This window comes from Mus musculus, chromosome 6, assembly GCF_000001635.26.
Source record: "Mus musculus strain C57BL/6J chromosome 6, GRCm38.p6 C57BL/6J".
NCBI lineage: Eukaryota > Metazoa > Chordata > Mammalia > Rodentia > Muridae > Mus > Mus musculus.
The window spans coordinates 6,007,509-6,022,247 of NC_000072.6; the positions used below are offsets into that span (position 1 = coordinate 6,007,509).

General features: G+C 39.2%; 1 protein-coding gene across 9 annotated transcripts in view; it reads left to right on the plus strand.

Moving 5' to 3' along the window:
• Nucleotides 1-14,739, plus strand: part of Dync1i1 (dynein cytoplasmic 1 intermediate chain 1) — a 302,440-nt gene that overhangs the window by 281,909 nt on the left and 5,792 nt on the right. For all 9 annotated transcript variants that reach the window (XM_006504982.4, NM_001191023.1, NM_010063.4 and 6 more), the window contains one exon: nt 2,947-3,072. In XM_006504982.4, coding sequence (XP_006505045.1) covers nt 2,947-3,072 — 126 coding nt within the window. The remainder of the gene's footprint in view (nt 1-2,946; nt 3,073-14,739) is intronic.

Below are 14,739 nucleotides of genomic sequence, written 5' to 3' on the forward strand. Positions count from 1 at the left end.
AATGTGTTTCTATCGCGGCCATTTTTCCTTTTACCTCCAAGAACTATGGGAAAAGAAAGTTACGTAATGAACTATGTTTGAAAATGATCAGAAGGCACGAGTGAGATGCCCATCACTGAGATGTTTATAGCATCACTGCATTTAAGAGTAAGATGCTATTACCTTACCTTGTAATGCTTTCCCAAAGTCTTTCATCACTGTTGATTAAAATCATATTGCTTCTATTTGCTAGAAGAAACTCACTCAAAGCAAATTAAAAAAAAAAAAAACAAAAACAAAAACCTCTTTCCAGATTGACTCGGGAGTGTGCTATATCAGAAAGCAGGCCTGGCTGGGATGCTTCCATGACACCCGGCTCCAAAGTGTACAAAGGGATGTAGTGGCCCACAACCTACTTAATAACTTCCACCTCTCGATCTCTCTCCTCTCTCCATAAAAGGAAAGCTATATCTTGACACTGGCTTTTCTTTCTATAGGTATCAAAGAGAGAAACTCAGGGAAGTTTTGTGCTTAACATTTAAAAACTCATGGTTGGTCATACATACAGTTGAGTCCAGGACCTCACAGTTACAAACTTTTTTTTTTTTAGATTTAAGTGAGATTAGGAAATAGATTTTTAAAAGACAGAGAGAGCCTATATTCCCCATCTGCTTTGTTGTTCTTGAAATTATTGTAGTTTTAAACCAAATTGTCACCTCCACCCCCACCCCTCGGCGAAAATGGCTATTTACCCTTGATGCAAGCGACTCTTACTGCTTAGTAATTTATGCTATATACATCTTGTATTTGCAATTAAAATGACTGTGCCATAAAAACATGAGAATACTTATGAAATCAAAGTTGGAAGTAAGGCACATGCAAAGAGCGTGCAGATTATTTTAATACAGATTTCCGCATTTGAGCTTCAAATGCCACAAATTATTACAGATATATTTTCCTTCATGTACTCATTAATTTTTAGCATATAAAATATGATAGCATGTTTTATATTTTGTATAATAGCTATGAAAAGAAAGCATTTTGGATAATCTTTCAAAACTCACTTCAGTTACATTATTTACATTTCAAGTAAACTAATTTTTTTAGAAGCACGTTAGACATTGTTTTAACTACATGAGAAGGTCAGGGTTTTTTAAATTAATTTTTTAGCTGTGTTCCTATGAAGATTAAACATTTTACTCAGCTTTTAGATTATTCAAGGTTAAATTCTATGTGATGCTTTTAAGTCAGTGTTAAAAACGAACTTTGAAGGGTCTACAGCTGAATCATGACTTGGTTTTCAGGCCAGCCCAGCGATAATAAAGTGTATTGACAGAATTATAGTCTATCTAAATTCACATTGTTTTTATTCTTTGCAAGGTTTGGTTAAAAATTCAGACTCCAGCTTGCACAGCAGGGACCTTGATTGTAGAAATTGGGTTTTGTTTTTTTTTTTTTTTTTAAATGAGCTGGGGATTTTCATTTTACATTTTTGTTCACAATTGACATGCAATGATTTAAGCAGGTGAAAAGAATTTTTTATTGATTTCAAGATGAAGTTTAAACGTAGATTCTTACATATGATGGAGTTTTTATTGCTGTTTTAAAGATAGGAATTGGCTCAATAGTTTCCCATAAACAGATGGTTTCGACCCTGTGACTAGCTGAATGCTGGGGTGCTATGTGGCAGAGCACACCGTGTTTCCATGTTGGCGAGATTCGCTTACTGAGCACAGGTCTCACAGAGGGGCAGAAGATGCTCGCAGTGGCCATCTTCCATCTTTCTTTCCATTTTCCTTTCACATGTACCATCTTCTCTTTTAAAGGTGTGCTGTCATTTCTGAATCAACACCCTCATAGAAGGCTCAGGAGTTCTAAACAATTATAAACTTCCAACCTTGAAGACAAGAGTACACACACTGACAGAAGACAGATCGAGACACTCAAAATCCTCCCTCCACATACCACGGTTCTTGAGATAGACAGACAGATAAACAGATAGACAGACAGATAGACCGACTGCAAGTTCTATTTCAGCATTTCCCAGTTCACTGAAATAATGATTACTAGCCCAATTATCAATGGTTGTGGATTTCCAGTGTTTGTTAAAGGTGCCACACACATAGCCGCATTTTAACAGGATGTCTCTGTAAGGACAGTGACAACCTTGTAGACCATTCTCCATATCTTGGTGTTGCCACAGGGAGAAAGAAAGATAAAAGAATAAAAAGAGAGTTTATGATTGATTCTTCAAATTTTGTTTTTGTTTTTTTTTAACCTGTACACACATTTATTTTAAAATTTTATCTACATTGATGTTTTGTTTTCACATACATCTGTATGAAGGTGGAACTGTAACTATAGGCAGTTGTGTACTGCCGTGTGGGTGCTGGGACTTGAACCTGGTCCTTTGGAAGAGCAGTCAGTGCTTTTGACTGCTGAGCCATCTCTTTAGCCCCCTTAACTGTATACTTCTGTTCCTTGGATCACCCTCTTTCTGGTAAGGTAGATAATTCTCTAAGAATTAGCACATGTACGCTAGTATTGTTATGAAGACTCAAGTTGTTTGAGCAACTGACTGTTTTCCTACCCTACCATTGCCTTTTATAGATCCTCAATCTCTGTAAAACAGCAAGCATCTCCCTGTCCCCCGACATATCCCGCATGATCTGATGGTCAAACGTTGCATTTAGCTGGCATGCTTCTATGCTGGACATACACTTGACAAAATCCTGCTGCTGGCTGCCACGACGGTGGGAAAGTATATCCATTTTTCCCTTTTTGTTTCTCTTTTCTACTCCCTAAGTCAGTGGAGCGTATGATTCCAGAACAATGAATCCTGTTCACCCTTTCTCATGGGTAGAAGTGGCTTTGTGCACTGGAAGGCAGTTGTGGAGTAAAACACATCACTGCATATTAGTATAGTTAAATTCATATTCATTTTTCATGTCATAACCCCTTTGGCAGGTGCCAACAGCAAGTGTGGCCATTGAAGGAGCATCTGCCCTAAACCGAGTTCGTTGGGCACAGGGTGGCAAGGAAGTTGCGGTAGGGGACTCAGAAGGCCGCATTTGGATCTACGATGTTGGAGAGGTACGTATTTTTTGTTCTGTTTTGTTTGGGGACAGGAGTTTGGCTTGTGTTTCCACTTTAAAGACCTGCTGGAACTATTAACAAGACTTTCCGAGCCACGAGAACGCTCTCTATTGCGTTTGCAAGTTTCCGTTGACTTCAGTGTGAGTTTGGAGACACCTCCTTGGGGTCTAATTTGGCCCGTGTCTCCATGCACAGGACACTTTCGTGAATGATCTGGACTCTTTCTGTTTGTGTGGTAGAAACCCCAGCTTGGCAGGCAGAAGCTGACATGGGATGCTGTCGGTGACTAAAGCTGGCCAAACTCATGCTAGGGTTGAACTTGTAATGCACCGTTCACTCCGAGACAGTGAAATAGTATTTAGAATCCTGATTCAAACTCATACTATTGAAGTACAGTGCTTCCAACTAAGACGACTGAGACGAATCAATTTTATATAACTTTTGACATTTATGACATTATCATGTAGGACCTGTGCCTCTTTTGGTATGTCTTATTATATGACATGTAAAATTAAGATATAAAGAGAATGCCATGGCATGTATCAACGAGAAAATAATACATCTTTTACTCCAGAAAAATTCTGCACTTGTGTCCTATCTTCACTCTGCCATTGCTGATCAATTGTGGTGTTTAAATCAGTTTTCTTTTACTTCTTGAGAAAGTATTTATTTAAAAACCTTGATTTCTAGTAAGGGTAAGGATTTTTGTTTTGTTTTGTTTTTCTCTTAAAGACAAAGAAAATACAGGAAAGGTAACTAAAAGTGTTGTATACGTTTACTTAGGCATAATTTGAATCTACATTTGCATTCTGAAGAGAAAACAGACCAAGTTTGTATGCATAGTGTGCTAGGCCTGAAAGTGCTCTGTGACTACCTGGTAGACTAGCTGAGCTGATCTCACTGAGGAGACGTCTTCAGTTTCACCAGTCAGCATCATGGGACTCTGAGAATCCCAGCTGGTTGCTGAGCAGAGGAGCCTCTGATGGAACATTATATAATGTGCTGTTCTACAGCTCATTGTGCTGCCACAAGCTAAACACGGTTTTCAGATTTCAGCTGGGCATAGAAACTGAATAACTTTAGAGATGGGGCTTTCCATCCTAGCATGCAAAATGCTAAATACAACACTTAAACACCTCTTGGCTGTCCTGTAGTTAGACTCTCTTCCCCTGCCCTAGTTATTCCTGATGCCACAAGTTAAGATAGGCAAGGTGGCAGAGACGATCAACACTGGCCTACACGGTGAAGATCCAGATGGCCAGGTGCCCCACCATTTGAAGCTTTGGAAAGCGAATGACATTTGAGCCAGAAATATTTATTACCCATGATTCTCTAGCCATGTTTTCTGCTGTGAAGTTTCTTTATGTTTGATGTACTTCTTCATGGTCTTCACCCAGATAAGACTAAACAACAAAACCAATATTTATTGTTGATCTCTTTCCTCAAACGTGTGTGTGTGTGTGTGTGTGTGTGTGTGTGTGTGTGTGTGTGTGAGAGAGAGAGAGAGAGAGAGAGAGAGAGAGAAGAGAGAACAAGGGACAATTAAACATGGTTTCTTTTTTCTCTCTTGTGTGTCCTTCCTTCCTTCCTTCCTTCCTTCCTTCCTTCCTTCCTTCCTTCCTTCCTTCCTTCCTTCCTTCTTTCCTTGATAACAACTGTTTTTTGGAGGAGAAAAATAAAGGTGAAAACTGCCCAGAAAGAGCAGAAGATAGTCGAAGTATTCAATCCCTTCTCTGACTCTCAAATGCATACTGTCCACTAACTTTCTTTAGGTAGTACACATTACTTGTTTTCCCTTTTGTTCTAGCTAGCGTAACAATCTGGTTTATCTCATAAAAGCCTCCTGAAAGACCTCTATGCTTATAGAAATATTACATAGGTATAGAGACACAGCTCGGCTAAGAAAAGAACCAGCCTATCATGGACATCATTTCCTGCAATAAGGTACATTGATAGCTTGTGCCCACAGTGACTGGGATATGATGCTACCTGGAGAGTATATTTGATTTTGCAAAAGTTGCTTGGGCTGGCATGTATAGCTGCTCAACATCTTTCTAGGACACTATCATCATCTCTAAACTGTGAAGGGTGGCAGTGCTCATGTGTCTGCTATCACTGCAGGTCAGGCTGGTTTTCATTTTTGTATTACTGCCCTTGCTTTTCTAAGTGATATTACAGGCTACAGAAATGTCTGTAGCTAGAGGCCAGTCTCGCCTATTGTCTGGAGTCTAGACAGGCTATAGAAAAATCTCTGTGACATATAATAGGCCAAACAATTTGTAGGGTTGTTTATCCTTACAAATTCACCATGAGGAGAGGAAAGGGGAGAATATACCATTTTACTGAGCATAGGTAATGTTACAATCTCTAGTCCTTCTCTGAATGAGTGAAAGCCAAGCTTCAACATTTGAACAATTCTTCCTATATTGTTCGATCATGCACAAAGCAGTGGTTAGTTGAGACTTAACAATGTCATGTAGAGTAACTATCATTTTTCCCCCTAAGTGTTTCTGTAAAGTATCTTAATTTATTTTTGAGGTGAGGAGAGTCGTTTCTGTTTCTCCTTGCTGACTGCTGTAGCTTTCTTTAAACCTTTGAAGACCACAATTGTCAAGGCACCCAGTACTGACAGGAAGGACAAAGTCTTACAGTTGAGGCTTCACTGAAGCTAACTTCTTAGAGATGTTAGATACACCCTGGGCAGCTGCTGCCGTTACTGTAATTCCTATCACATCCCTTACCAGCCTGGAACTGACAGCGTATCTCTGAACTTAGAATGGAGGGATGCACTCCCAACAGCACCTTCCCAATGCGCCTCTACTGCAGAAAGCCACCTGGGGGTGCTTACAAGACAAGCTGGCCTGTTGGGAATTAGAGGTCAAATCTAAGGCTGATGAGAGGAAGAGATTCTGAGCAGGAAGCAATTTAAATAGTAAGAAATATAGTGGGAGAAGAAACATGTATGGCATTGACCACCAAATTGTCAGTAGGCTGCGCTACCACGACCAGCATTCAGCATCAGCTCTCTGGTCCCCATTAGAGTTGAATTCCTCACCAGGGTCATGCTGGCCTTTGGAAAGCCTTGAGAGAAAAAGATACAAACACTTCTAGATAACTCTTAAAACATAGTCTGTGTACCAATGAAAAGGGTAGTTTCCAGAATCCTCAGTGTTGATCTGCTTGCCTTGAGATCCCAGTAAACTGAAGAGGTGTCGGTCTGTGAAAAGCCCTCTCACACCTGTTTTTTCCGTTGCTGTTGGCCCAAGACCTCTGTGAGACTGGAGGAAGAAGGCAGCTGCTCCTTTTTGCCATGATCTCGTTCTCCTGGTGAAGCCAGCTACACTGGTGACTGGTGTGGTTTCACAGGGTCCTGGGCTTCAAGGCTCTGAGCTAGCCCAGTGTTCTATTGTCATTGTCCGACAGCTGATAAACAGTTGTTAACAAGAGGCTCCATATTTGTATTTTGTAATGGGCCCTGAATATTAGGTGGCCTGTTCTGTTCCTAAGAAAATTGATGGTAAAACAAATAAGAAATAAAATATTTTGGCCTGGACCTGGATCATTGGGAAAAACAAAGAGAAATCTTTAGAAATGTGGCTCAATAGAGTGCGTACAACATCAGTCTGTTACCTACTTCTTAAATTATAAGACCATAAGCCTCAGATGGTGCATTCGTGTAGTGCTTAAGCCAAGGTAGGGTTCGATGACACCTCCCCCCAACCCCATTCCCATCCCATCATAATTTAAGATATACTATTTCTTTGGAAAGTTTTCTATAATTTTTGCCTCATTAGATGAAGCAGGGTGGGACAGACTGTCACTGTTCTCTCGCCATTGTAACTTCCCATCAACACCTTTGGAGACATCTCCATTTCGGTCCAGGTAAGAAGGCCACTGCACAGAGGGACTCTGGTGTCACCAGTTGTAACAATCGTGTGCCTTCTCTACCCCAGCTGAGGTGCAGCTGCTGCTGGGAGTCCCAGCTCAGAGCCCCAAAGATAGTGTCCGTCTCTATTACGTACAATTATCCTTAGGATGATCGAGGTGGCTCAGATCCAGACACTGACGCAACTTATTAGGGACCTGTGAAGAGGTAAACAGAGGGTTGTGTAGGAGCTCACTGAGATCAACAAGTTGACTTTGTCTACCCAGCCCCCATCTTCCTTACTTTTTGCTACATTTAAATGGCAAAAGTGTGAGTAATCTCTCAGGGCCTGTAACTCGGGAAGTAAAAACATAAAGCAGGCATATTTTTAAGCAGGCTACTTGATGCTGTGTTTGTATAGCACACACTCTTGCTTGTTTGATTTCAGCATTGTGTCTGGAAATCTATTGTGCATATTTATTTTCACAGATAGGGGCCTATTTCCTTCACAGAACAGGTGTTTAACTTCCATTAGTATAAATAGAAGCTACACAAATCCAGTATAAGACAAAGAGCCCCCCCTTTCACTATTTGGTTGTAATTTTTATTCTATTTGTGCTTTCAAAAATCACTTAAAAAGAAAGTGGTTACATGCATCATTTAAAATTTTTGAAATCTAAAATCAAGGGCTGAAGAGCCAGCCCCGCAGTTAAGGATGCTTGCTGCTCTTCCAGAGGACCCAAGTTCAGGGCTGAGCACCGGCATCAGACTTTTCACAACTTCATGGAACTCTAGAGGATCTGACACCCTCCCGGGCCTCTTAGAGCAACTGCACACACGCACGCGCACACACACGGACACACACACAGACAGACAGACACACACCCAGAGACACACAGACACACACACCTCTAAATAAAAGAAAAATAGATCCATTTTTAAAAATGAGCCTAGCCTTTGACAACCTTTTGAGAAATGTCTACAAGATGCATGACGCTCGCACTGTGGGGTCTCATTCAATTAATTAGAACATGAGAGAAATAACAAGCCACAAATTAAGCCTAACTATAACCTCAGATGGATTTAGATCAGAATACATTCACAGAAGAACTCTGTTGAGAACTGCTGGTGTTTGTGTGTTTGTTGTTTGTTTGCTTCAAGTGATGTGTGAATGCACATACCTCAAAGACTTAAAACTAGAAATTACTTAGCTACCGTGTTCCTTTTCTGACAAGCAAGCTGTTTCTGCATGTATACACAACGGGTTTCTCACTGCGCATGCGCCTTGTGTCTAGAGGTATTGCCGAGTCCTCGTGATTGATAGTCAGCCTATCTACCTGTCTTTCTTGGAGATGTGTTTTATGGAAAGCCCGTTGTCATTGTTAAAGCTTCACTGCAGTCACACGGACGCGGCTGTCATAAATATCCCCTAACGACTACGTTGGTTGCTTATCTGAATTAGTCAGGACGCTGTGCGAAGCTCTGCTTCTCAAAGAAGCAGATTATCTTCCACCTCCTATTATTTCTTTTTCCATTAACCTCTTCCAGGGGAGATTTCGTTTGCAGTTCTGATAAATACCTGCAGCTTTCAGATCCCTGATTACATTTTTTTACACTGTACACGTGACAAAATTTCAAAACCGTTTTCAGCTTAAAGGAGGATTTGCAAAATAAAATTATTACCTAGAAACCGTGACTTATGAGGACGGTAAATATTAACACACTGACTGTGTTTGTCTGACCCACTGAGCAATTAGTAAGTAGAAATATGCATATGTCTTTAAATTGAAACTCTTAACTTTGGGAACACAAATAACTCATTTGGTATTACCACTCACGAGCCAGAATGACAGCAGTTATATCACTACAATTCAATGAATGCAGTACATTTGTCAACATATAAATGCATTGAATAGTTCTTGGGATGGAAAACACAGGTGAACATGTTACAACAAATGTTATAGCTAAAAAATAAAAAATAAAAATAAAATGTGATTTTAAATTAAGTATCTGTTTGAAGATTTTTAAAATGGAAGTAAAAAAGTAGATTCAAAAGTTTAATCAGAATCCAAAAAGAAAAATGACCCATGCTATAAACTTTAAAACAGTGACCAAGATGTTACTTGTAAGAACTATTAAAAAAAATACCTCTAGGGCGTGGGATATAACTCAGTGGCTAAGAGCTTAGACAGAAACAAAACAAAACAAAAATATTGTTTTTCAACTTTTGCGCAGCCAGCAAGAATAGGAATAAACAGAAATTTCCAGGAGTCATTTCTCCTCCAGTTTGTCCTAAATAGCATTCAGTAGAGAAAAATCTGGGAATGCTAGAAGTCGGAGGGGGCCTGAGTGGCACAAAATCAACAAAGCATATTTATAGATTTTTTCCTCCAGTGGATTATACGAAGCAGTAATTGTTTGCTCTTCACAGTTTCCAGCAGGACAGGGTATACATTATTCTCAAAAGCAGCCTGGGTCTTTGTATGAATAACTGCTCTCCTTGGGAATTGGGTAGACAGAATGACAAGTAGAAAGTTAAACTGAAGCCTGGGTATTAAGTCAAACAAGAGTTCCCTCGCGACCAAACTGTGTAGGAAGGTAGCCGTGCGGTTGCTCTCGCCCTCAGCTCAAGAACATAGGTGACAGCTCAGCTTTAGCAGTTTCCAGGAGCAGGGCCGGGCTAGTGTCACTTAGCAACATCTGGTTGTGACCATCCAAGGCGCTGGTGTTTCTCATTAAGAAAGTGTGCCTGCAACTTGCTAGAGTCTCGACGGGCCATGGCAAGGACTGCTTTCTTTGATGGAGAAACAATTTTAGATTCTCCAGCTGATGCTGTACAATTCTTTGGGTTTCCCCTTCTCAGTGAGAGAGTTGAAGACAGGGACTGTTTCTTCCATGGTACCAAGCGCCCAGATAAAAGCTGACAATCTAAACCCAAAGCTCTGTCTATGGTGTCTATGCATTTGATAACGCAAACACTGGATTTGTGGTTGTGCTTTTTAGATTTCTCACACATTCTTAGGGTGAGAGCCAGGCATTGAACTCAAAGTACACAAAATCATATTTGTATGGGAAATGGTGATAGTAATAAACATCATTGTAGGAAAACAGCCAATCTGAATTAGTATATTAACTCACTTTTCAGTCATAGTAAGTTACATGCATTTAAAATGATTGGAGTAAAATAATGTATAATTATAATTTTAGTGTTAACTTGATTTCTCCTGTGCAAAGTGCATAATTTTTAAAAGAAAGGAAAAGGCACTATGAATTCCAATAAAATTACTTATTTTATAGTAAGTATGGTAGCAGCCGCTTCCATTTGATAAGTATATGTGTAAAAGACCGTGATCATAATTAGATTAATTACTATATAAATTGTGTGCTTATTGAGGTAGCATTTGGTTTATGAAAATGGGTTTACAGTATTAAAATCTTTTCAAGTGCATTTTTTTTCCAAAATTGATACAAAGTACTTACAACTTTCATATTTTGTGAGTGGTTGACTAAGTGGAAAGCCCTAATGTTAAGTTTATGTAAACCATGGTAAAATGTGTCTAGTGCTTTTCAACGGCCTATGAATATATACCTCCTGAAACCGATGGCAGCTTGACATTCTCCGTCTTCAGGATCTGTCTGCCATTTCTCAGTTGTCTTTGGTGGTTGTTTGAATGCTGAAGCAATTGTCATTAGACGTTAAACGTTAAACGTTTTATGACTGACAAATTGTATGAGTTTTATAATTGTAAAGCTTTGTGTTGATTGTTTTTTGGTTGGTTGGTTTTGTGTTTTGTTTTGTTTTGATTTGTTTTTGGCGTCTTGAGGTAAAGTTTTCTTGTTTAGCTCATCTGTCCTGGATCTTGCTCTGTAGACCAGACTGGCTGCAAACTCACAGAAATCCACCTGCCTCTGTTTCCCTATGCTGGGATTAAAGGCGTGTGTCATCGCTGACACCAAAACTGTTAAATTTTGTCTCAAAAAAGTGTCAATGAGAGCAGTTAAGTCAAATCACATCCTGCAAAGCCCAGTATAAAGGTCTGCCCTGCCAGGAAGAGAGACTCTTTGGTCTGCAAAAAACCTGAGACTTTTTGGTTTGGTTTGGTTTTTTGGTGTGTGTGTGTGTCCATGTGTGTTGGCATATCTAAAATAAAATATGAAATCAAATATCTGCTTCTGTGTTTATATATAAATGCATATATATCACATAGGTTGGACTTGAAAATGAGGAAGAATAAATGACCCATTATCCCCTTGTCAAGAAAGAATTAAACGTGTATTTCCTAGAATATCAGCTATCATAACATCTTTTACCTTGGATTTTTTTTACTTGAAATAAATTAATTATGTATCATTTAAGTAATAGCCAGTCTTCTGGTATTGTAGAAAAAACCTTGTCCCTTTTCCTAGTAGGCAGGCCAAACAGATCGGGAGCCCACTCCTAGGCTGTCTTCTGGTGACAAGGTAGTCATTTCCCAGTATTTAGATTAAATCTTTTATTCTTATTGACCTTGGCACTAAGCTCTCTTGAATAGTAATTGAACACCTTCTAGTATCTAGTATCATAAAGAGTCGACTTGTCTAGCAAATATAACAGCAAAGTAGTATAACCTTTGGAGAACCGAATCTGTAGAAACACACCCAGAGATAACGTCCTCCTCTGTTAAGGCAGGCACAGCGTGCCCAACACAGTGTCTGTCATATAACAGGAATGAATGAGTCCCGGCGTGAAGTGTGACGGGAGAGTTAAGCAAAAGCTTAATTGTACAATGCGTTCAGAATGCAGCCTCCAAACCGAGTACAGTCTGGTAGCCACAGGAAGTGTGACTGTATGTGCACAGAAAAGGAGTTTTAGAAAAGACTGTTTGTCCTTCCAGTCATTACCTGGTCTTCCTCCCTCCCTCGCTTTTAGAAGAGAGAGATTGCCTTGGCGGCCAATGCAGTGAAAACCTAGTAGTTGACTCAAACACTTGTCAACCGCTAGAAAAATGCTTCCTTTTCATTGTGGTTTTTTTTTTTTTTTTTTTGGGACACTATAGATATGATAAATCATGAACTGCATTATAAAAATACTTCTTTTATGCCCAAACATTCCGTAGGAGGAAATGACATTTCTTTTATTACCTTGGTAAATGTTTTTAAGGTGTTTAGCGATAAGCTTTCTTTTTGTCAAAACTGCTTAGATTCCGTGGTTGCTAGGAATTTACTGGAAAACCTATAGTCAATAACATGCGGGAAGAGGCAGCAGCATGGTTAGTCAGCTAATGTGGGGAGAGGCTTGTCTAGGAACCCTTTCTTTTTGCCCTGCCTCTCTCTGTGTGTCTTTTGTACTATGGAAAGGGAGGTGATTGGAGTTTAGGAAGTTTATTCTCCATCATTGTCCATCAGCCATTGTTTCCAGCACTTTCTGCATCTTTCGGGCTGAGAAATGGATTGTTCCCAGTAGTAGACAAAATAATAACATCCAACAATTTCAGGAGACAGGCAGCTGATATGATTTCAATATGTGCACAAGCAAGGGCATCTCTAGGGCTTGCCGAATGAGGTCTTTCTTTCTCAGCTGTTGTTTGGTTTTGGTTTTCTCTGCAGGAAAACACCTCTGGATTTTGGTACCCTTGCTTACAGGATAAATTTTAGCATGAAGAATAATTGTAACTGTTAATTTCTCAAGACAAGTGTTTAAATTGCTTATTTCCTTCCATAGTTACTGGCTTACTGCCACTGCCAGACCCGTATCTGTTACTATTTACTTTGTCTTTTATGTCTGATTTTCGTTTCTTACCTTATTAGGTGGGAAAAAAAAATAACGTTGGTTTGAGAAACATCACCCGTTTAAAGATAGAGGAAAAAGGGCTTTGGCAAACAGGTCCAGGTTAGAAAGCAGGTGACCTCCCTAGTAATTTTAACCTATTGACTGGCTGGTAATAGCAGGCTACAGAGCAGATGTGCATGCGTCCGGCTTTCCTGACTTCTCGGAAGCTTCTTCTAAGGCTAAGTCGTCCCGCCACAGTCTACCTCGTGGTGGAAGGCTGTAGTGTGTCTTCGCCTGTGTAGCTGCGTCCTGGCACAGGATTCTGGTCCGTGGTTTCCTCCGTTGCTAACAGGGACCTAGACCTTGCCTTTCTGAGAATTAAACACAGTGAAGCTGCGTTTATGTGAAGCGGGTCTGCCCGGCTGATCTAACGTGGCTGTTTCAGAACCTGCTACATCCCACTTTGCTCCCATCTGTGTGTCAAAAAGCAAAAAAACAAAAAACAAAACAAAACAAAAAAACAAGACAAAACAAAAAACAAACAAACAACAACAACAACAAAACAACAGGCTTTCTCTGAACACAGATGCATGTGTGCATGCCAGTGGGTTTCTGCTCTCCTGGATTTGGGTGCCATTAATATCTGTGGGTGGGTTTGTTTGGTTTTAACCTTTTGAGTCTAGAGGAGTTAAACTGTCATTCTGAGGGAATGTACACAAGCTTCCCTCATTCTGTAAGGCACTAGAAACAGTGTGCATTAAAATAAAAAGGTCATTTGTACAATATCTTTTTAGCAGAAAACTTTCCTGCTGGTGTTAATATTGAATATGACATCGTTCTCGTGTCTGTTCACTATCGGCGGTTCATGTTATAGCCCCACAGACTTTTTTTAAATGACTCCACTTAATTGAAAGATTACAAAGACACTGATGAACCACACATCCACAAAAGTATTTATCTTGAACCTAGAGACCACCTCACTTAGTTTTTTGGCCATGATTAATGGAACTGAGAAACTAATTGAGATTATGGAATATTTTTTTCAACCTCTTAATTATCCAAGGTTTTCCAACCATGCATTTGTAAATGGTGCCTGAGATATATTTTATCACAAAAAGATTCATAGCTAGAAGTGAACTGCAACTATTTAATGGAGTATAGAAATGATCCTTGAAACAGTCTTTACTGCAGCTATTTAAAATCAGCTGCTAGGGACTATAAATCCTTAGAATTTACTGAAAAATGAGGGAGACTTGACGGAGGACTGTTCAGAGCTGTTAGTTGTGTGCTTATAAAAAGAGGCACATGAATGATACCTGTGTGTTTAACCCCGATTATAAATAATCACTTGATTTTTATTACAATGTGTTCAACAATAATCCAGCCTTATAACCTGTGGTTAAAGTAGAATCCTGCTGCAGAAAATGCTGTAACAAAAAAAAAAAAAAAAAAAGAAAAGAAAAGAAAAGAAAAAGAAAAAGCTGCATTGAGATGCATTGGTCCCATGTGGAAAAATAATAGAGGTGTGGAGAATATTTGCATATACGTACACACACATATATATCTAGAAGTAATATATATATATTTAAATTTAATTTTAATGGATAATATAAAGCAACTATGACAAACTTCTCTTACAATCAAAAAAAAAAAATCTCTTTCTTTAGTTATCCCAGTAAAGTTAGCTATTTTTTTTTTAAAACAAACTATTTAGGTAGTCATGTGTAATATTCAGAGAAATAAAAAGTGCTTCAAGATAAAGTAAAAAAATGCAGTTCTAGAGAGGTAGGAAGAAGAAAAACAGGAGAGATAGAAGAGGAAAAGAAGCAAGGAAACGAAGGGAATAAACATGGAGAAAGAAAAATTAGAAGAAGGGGGTAAACATGGAGAAAGAAAAATTAGAAGAAGGGGGATAAACATGGAGAAAGAAAAAAAATAAGAGACATCATTTAACAGGGATTATAAGGGGCCAAGCACTGTGTTCATTTGTTTCTTTCTTACTCATGTTACTACCAGTCATTAGGTGTACTCTCAAATTTCCTTCAGCTAA